The following is a 6337-nucleotide window of genomic DNA, read 5'->3' on the forward strand; positions in this document are numbered from 1 at the left end:
TGTTTGAGTATGTTTGGAGCATGTGTGTGTATGTTTGAGCATGTTTGTGTATGTTTAGAGTGTGTTTGAGTATGTTTGGAGCGTGTTTGTGTATGTTTACAGTGTGTTTGAGTATGTTTGGAGCGCGTTTGTGTATGTTTAGAGTGTGTTTGAGTATGTTTGAGTATGTTTGAGTATGTTTAGAGTGTGTTTGAGTATGTTTAAGTATGTTTGTGTATGTATGAGTATGTTTAGAGTGTGTTTGAGTATGTTAAGAGTGTGTTTGGGTATGTTTAGAGTGTGTTTGAGTATGTTTAGAGTGTGTTTGGAGCATGTTTTTGTATGTTTGAATATGCCACTTGCCCGCTTGAGTGCAGGTGATACAGACTGCACAGCAGCTACAGACAGAGACTCAAAACTAAGGGTGTGTTCATACTTGTAGTTCGGTTCGTTTGGTTTATTTGGTCCAGACCGAAAAGGAAAATTATACATTTGGTCCTGGTCCGCTTAGCGTTCACATTGGCATTTTTGACAGCGAACCTAAAGGCATAGTGATACGTTCACAACCTGATTGGTCGGCTTGAATGATGTATATATCGTGACGGAACTCACCGAATGCCCCAAACAAAAGGTGAGTTAGACTTAAAGCGTTCAAGTTGCTTTAAGTCGAACACACCTAATGCCGTCTGCTGGACTAAGCGCGCTCATTCTTGCGTATACATATAATTAAATTTTCACCACCTGCAAACTCACAAGGAGCTCATAAAAGGCACTTTACCACATTGTTGCTCCACGTTTGCCCTCTGCTCATTTTGTCTTGGTTACACCGCATCATCAAATCATGTCGCATAGCGTCGCATCTTGTCATTACTTCCTGTTTTTGGTTCGTTTAGAAGTATTTGGTCCGTGTTGCGTTTATATATCATTCAAACTGCACCAGAGTTGCCCGCTTGTTTGGTGCGCACCAGGGTTCGGATGGCAGCATTCACACATGCTCAAATGAACCACACTAACAAAGCAATCGCACCAGGGTTCATTTTAATCGAACCAAACATGACAAGTGTGAACGCACCCTAAGCTTACAGACTTAATAGTTGCTACAGCCCTACATTCCAATCTAAAAACTTATGAAGGGCTGGTTCAACACAACCATGAGACAAACTGTTTTTAATCTTCTTTCAGGGTTTGTGTAATAATATCAGCGTCATATGAACCCATCAGCCGTTTATGGTGTGTGTGTGTGTGTGTGTGTGTCTCACTGTTGTGGAGTTCTTGGCGTCTCTCATCAGGTTCTCAGTCGCCTTCATGTCCTGCTGAACTCTGTCACTCATGCTGAAGCGCAGAGAGTTCAGCTGATCCTGGACCTGCACACACACCTGCCCCATCACCTGCACACACACACACACACACACACACACACACACACACACGAATGAACACACCACTGGCAGAGGCATATATGCTCTGATATATGATCCCATCAATCAAATAATAAACACTCTGTGTTTTCAGTTATGGTGAATGCAGAGTAGATATATGTCCCATCAGCCACCTGCTCTGCAGATATGATCAGTCACCTGTTGTGTTGTGCTGGTGACAAGGCCCTGCTGCAGTCTGAACGCCTGCTCCTGCAGGTATCGCCTGCTCTCATGGTTACGCAGCAGATACTGCTCCATCTGCACACACACACACAAAGCATCATGGGAGGCACATCACAGGAAAAAAGAGCTTCTGGGAGTTGTGTATTTTTAGAGCGTGTTTAAGCATGTTTAGGAATGTCTGTGCATGGTTGGAGAGTGTTTGTGTATATCTGAGAATGTTTAGAGTGTGTTTGTATATTTTTGGAGCATGTTTGTGTAAGTTTAGAGCGTGTTTGTGTATGTTTGAGTATGTTTAGAGCGTGTTGAGTATGTTTAAAGCATGTTTGTGTAAGTTTAGATTGTGTTTGTGCATGTTTGAGTTTGTTTGTGCATGTTTGAGTATGTTTAGTGTGTGTTTGAGTATGTCTGGTGTGTGTTTGTGTATATTTGAGTATGCTTAGAGCATGTTTGTGTATGTTTAGAGTGTGTGTGTATGTTTGGAGCATGTTTGTGTATGTTTGAGTATGTTTGGAGCGTGTTTGTATATTGTTGGATCATGTTTGTGTAAGTTTAGAGCGTGTTTGTGTATGTTTGAGTATGTTTGGAGCGTGTTTGTATATTGTTGGATCATGTTTGTGTAAGTTTAGAGCGTGTTTGTGTATGTTTGAGTATGTTTGGAGCGTGTTTGTATATTGTTGGATCATGTTTGTGTAAGTTTAGAGCGTGTTTGTGTATGTTTGAGTATGTTTGGAGCGTGTTTGTATATTGTTGGATCATGTTTGTGTAAGTTTATGTTTAGAGTGTGTGTGTATGTTTGGAGCATGTTTGTGTGTGTTTGTGTATGTTTGGAGCATGTTTGTGTATGTTTGAGTATGCTTGGAGCATGTTTGTGTATGTTTAGAGTGTGTCTATGTATGTTTGAGTATGTTTGGAGCGTGTTTGTATATTGTTGGATCATGTTTGTGTAAGTTTAGAGCGTGTTTGTGTATGTTTGAGTATGTTTAGAGCGTGTTGAGTATGTTTAAAGCAAGTTTATGAAGGTTTAGAGTGTGTCTGAGTATGTCTGAAGTGTGTTTGTTTATGTTTGAGTATGCTTGGAGCATGTTTGTGTATGTTAAGAGTGTGTTTGAGTACATTTAGAGCATGTTTAGAGTGTGTTTGAGTATGTCTGAAGTATGTTTGTTTATGCTTGAGTTTGTTTAGAGTGTGTTTGTGTATGTTTGAGTATCCCTGGAGCATGTTTGTGTATGTTTAGAGCATGTTTGAGTATGTCTGTAGTGTGTTTGTTTATGTTTGAGTATGTTTGGCGCGTGTTTGTGTATGTTTGAGTATCCTTGGAGCATGTTTGTGTATGTTCGAGTATGCTTGGAGCATGTTTGTGTATGTTCGAGTATGCTTGGAGCATGTTTGTGTATGTTTAGAGCATGTTTGAGGACATTTAGAACATGTTTGGGTATGTTTAGAGCGAGTTTGTGTATGTTTAGAATCTGTTTGTGTATGTTTGGAGCATATTTGTGTATGTTTAAGTATGTTTGGAGCATGTTTGTGTATGTTTGAGTATGCTTGGAGCATGTTTGTGTATGTTTAGAACATGTTTGAGTACAATTAGAGCATGTTTGGAGTGTGTTTATGTATGTGTATGTTTGGAGTGTGTTTATGTATGTTTGAGCATGTTTAGAGTGTTTGAGTATGTCTGGAGTGTGTTTATGTTTGAGTATGTTTAGATTGTGTTTGTGTATGTTTGGACTGGAGCATGTTTGAGTATGCTTGGAGTGTGTTTGTGTATGTTTCAGTATGTTTAGCGTGTGTTTGTGTGTGTTTCAGTATATTTAAAGCATGTTTGAGTATGTTTGGAGCATGTTTGTGTATGTTTAGTTTGTTTGTGTATGTTTAGAGTGTTTGTGTTTATTTAGAGTGTGTTTGTGAATATTTGAGCATGTTTAGTTTGTGTTTAAGGATGTTTAGAATGTGTTTATGTTTATTTAGAGTGTGTTTGAGCATATTTTTGTATGTTTTGAACATGACTGTATACGTTCGTGTTGTGTTCAGACCTTCATCAGGGCATCTTCAGTTTTCTCAGAGTTGTTCTTCAGAGCTTGCGCTGCGTCTGTGATGGGAACCGGCATGAATCTGATGGTGTAATTCCTGCAGAAGATGAACGACAAACATGACTGAACCTGATGATCAGACAGACACTGAATGTGAGGCTAAGGAAGAGCTCAGACACACTTCTCCAGAGCAGCAGCCACATCCTGCAGGCCCTGAGCGCTGACACAGTTACGGTCCCAGATCACCGTCCTGAAATACACACAATGAACGCTGTGTATTTGTGTACATGAGTGTGTTAGATGATCCTGTGGTTGGTGTGTGCGGCACCTGAGTTTGGTGTTGACCTGCAGGGCTTTGGCCAGCATCTTCGCCCCAAAGTCGCCCATGCTGTTCCCGCTGATGTCCAGATGGGTCAGACTGCTGTTTCCTCCCAGCGCATTCAGCACCACTGACAGATCCGCCTTCAGCCTTGAGTCTGCCAGAGACAGAGACGCCAGCGGCTACACACACACACACAGTTAAACAACGTATCCTGAGTGCAGTATCTCAAACGTGACGGATCTACAGACTTACAGAATCCTCTTCCTGAATCATGTGGACCAGAGAGACCAGAACTTGCCCGAGATTTCTGCACAGAAACACACGCACATTCAGAATGTAAGACATGTGAATTAATCCTTTTATTCATCAAAAGTGACCGTAAAGACATTTATAATGATATAAAAGACTTCTATGCCAAATAAATGCTGTTCTTCTGAACTTTCTATTCATCTGTGAATCCTGAAAAATAAAATGTATCAAGGTTTCCACAAAAATATTGTTCAGCACGACTGTTTCCAACATTGCTAATAATCAGAAATGTTTCTTGAGCAGCAAATCAGCATATTATACTGATTTCTGAAGATCATGTGACACTGAAGACTGGAGGAATGATGCTGAAAATACAGCTGCGCATCACAGAAATACATTACAGTTTAACAGATATTCACATAGAAAACAGATATTTGAAATTGTAATAATTTTTTACAACATCACTGATTTCACTGTATTTGTGATCAAATAAATGCAGACTTGGTGTGCAGAAGATGCTTTTTTTTAGATAAAAGTGTCTGCTTGATGTATAAATGTAACTGTAAATGCATATTCTGCATCCTGTTTTTCTCTATTGATCTGCGAAGGTCACATGACCTCTAAACTGAATCAAAGCGGCAGAGTCTCACTTGGTTTTGATGTTGCTGAAGTTCCTGCCGATGGACAAGTGTTTGATGGAGCGGTTCTTCCCGAGCCACACGAGCAGCGTAGACATATCTGAGTCCAGTCCTGGGACACAAACACACAATCCTCCTGAATCAACACAGCAGCTGATGACACCTGTGTGTGTGTGTGTGTGTGTATTAACCGTTGTCTGATATGTCCAGGCTGGTGATGTTCGGGATCTCAGCGATACAGCCTTCCAGAATCTGAGAGCCTGCTGAGCGCAACTGAATACACGAACAACAACGTGTGAGGAACACACAACAAACACAAAACGGAGCAGTCATGTGTCAGAACGACAGCAGAAGGTTCAGTGCAGTACCTCACAGCCGCTGATGTCCAGAGAAACATCTCGCAGGTTAGTGTTACAGGCCAGACCCAGGAGCAGTGCTCTGAAGACATCAAACACCAGAAGAACAACAAGGGAATATCAGGAGAACATCAAGAGAAGATCAGGAGACGATCAGAAGAAGTTCAAGAGAACATCAAGAAAAGATCAGGAGAACAAAAGGAGAATATCAAGAGAATATCAGGAGAACATCAAGAGAATATCAGGAGAAGATCAGGAGAATATCAGAAGAAGTTCAAGAGAATATCAGAAGAACATCAAGAAAACATCAGGAGAACATAAGGAGAATGGGAGCAGCACATTAGCAGAACAGGAGCAGGAAATCAAAATAATATTAGCAGAACATCAGAAAAATATCAGCAGAACATCAGAAGAACGAGCACAACATCGTCGTCACATGAACATGGTCTGGATGGACAGATGGAGACTCACTTGAGTCCTTCAGAAGGTAGTTTGGTTCCAGACAGACAGATGTTCTGGAGAGACAAAGCGCTGCTGAAGAACTGCTTGAAGGAGGACGGAAACTCCTTCCCTTTCCTGCAGCAAAGAACATCAGACTGAGACAGCTGGATCCAGCAGAGACGTCAACATCTGTGAGTGTGTGTGAGTGTGTGTGAGCATGTGTGTGTGTGTGAGTGAGCATGTGTGTGTGTGTGAGTGTGTGTGAGCATGTGTGTGTGTGTGAGTGAGTGTGTGTGAGCATGTGTGTGTGTGAGTGTGTGTGTGTGAGCATGTGTGGGTGTGTGAGTGAGTGTGTGTGAGCGTGTGTGTGTGTGTGAGTGAGCGTGTGAGTGAGTGAGTGCGTGTGTATGTGTGTGTATGAGTGTGTGTGTGTGTGAGTGAGTGTGTGTGTGAGTGTGTGTGTGTGAGCATGTGAGTGTGTGGGTGTGTGTGTGTGTATGAGTGTGTGTGTGTGAGTGTGTGTGCGAGTGTGTGTGTGTGAGCATGTGAGTGTGTGAGTGAGCGTGCGTGTGTGTGTGTGTGTGTGTGTGTGAGCGTGTGTGTGTGTGAGTGTGTGTGTGTGAGTGAGCTAGTGTGTGTGAGTGAGCGAGTGTGTGTGTCTGCGTGAGTGAGTGTGTGGGTGTGTGTGTGAGCGTGTGTGTGTGTGTGTGTGTGAGTGAGTGTG

At 41.9% G+C, this 6337-nt stretch overlaps 1 protein-coding gene across 1 annotated transcript in view; it reads right to left on the reverse strand.

The window, feature by feature from the left end:
* The window catches only part of LOC107574290 (F-actin-uncapping protein LRRC16A), a 35696-nt gene that overhangs the window by 11147 nt on the left and 18212 nt on the right, over positions 1–6337 (reverse strand). The window contains exons 16-26 of the mRNA XM_016260736.1: positions 5644–5748; positions 5185–5254; positions 5008–5089; positions 4829–4928; positions 4182–4236; positions 3936–4108; positions 3789–3857; positions 3611–3704; positions 1557–1655; positions 1239–1367; positions 367–377 (exon numbers count right to left, since the gene is read on the reverse strand). Of these exons, the coding sequence (XP_016116222.1) occupies positions 367–377; positions 1239–1367; positions 1557–1655; positions 3611–3704; positions 3789–3857; positions 3936–4108; positions 4182–4236; positions 4829–4928; positions 5008–5089; positions 5185–5254; positions 5644–5748 (987 nt within the window). The remainder of the gene's footprint in view (positions 1–366; positions 378–1238; positions 1368–1556; positions 1656–3610; positions 3705–3788; positions 3858–3935; positions 4109–4181; positions 4237–4828; positions 4929–5007; positions 5090–5184; positions 5255–5643; positions 5749–6337) is intronic.

The sequence above is a fragment of the Sinocyclocheilus grahami genome, unplaced genomic scaffold (genome assembly GCF_001515645.1).
Source record: "Sinocyclocheilus grahami isolate Dianchi unplaced genomic scaffold, SAMN03320097.WGS_v1.1 scaffold2173.1, whole genome shotgun sequence".
In the NCBI taxonomy this organism is placed as follows: Eukaryota; Metazoa; Chordata; class Actinopteri; order Cypriniformes; family Cyprinidae; genus Sinocyclocheilus; species Sinocyclocheilus grahami.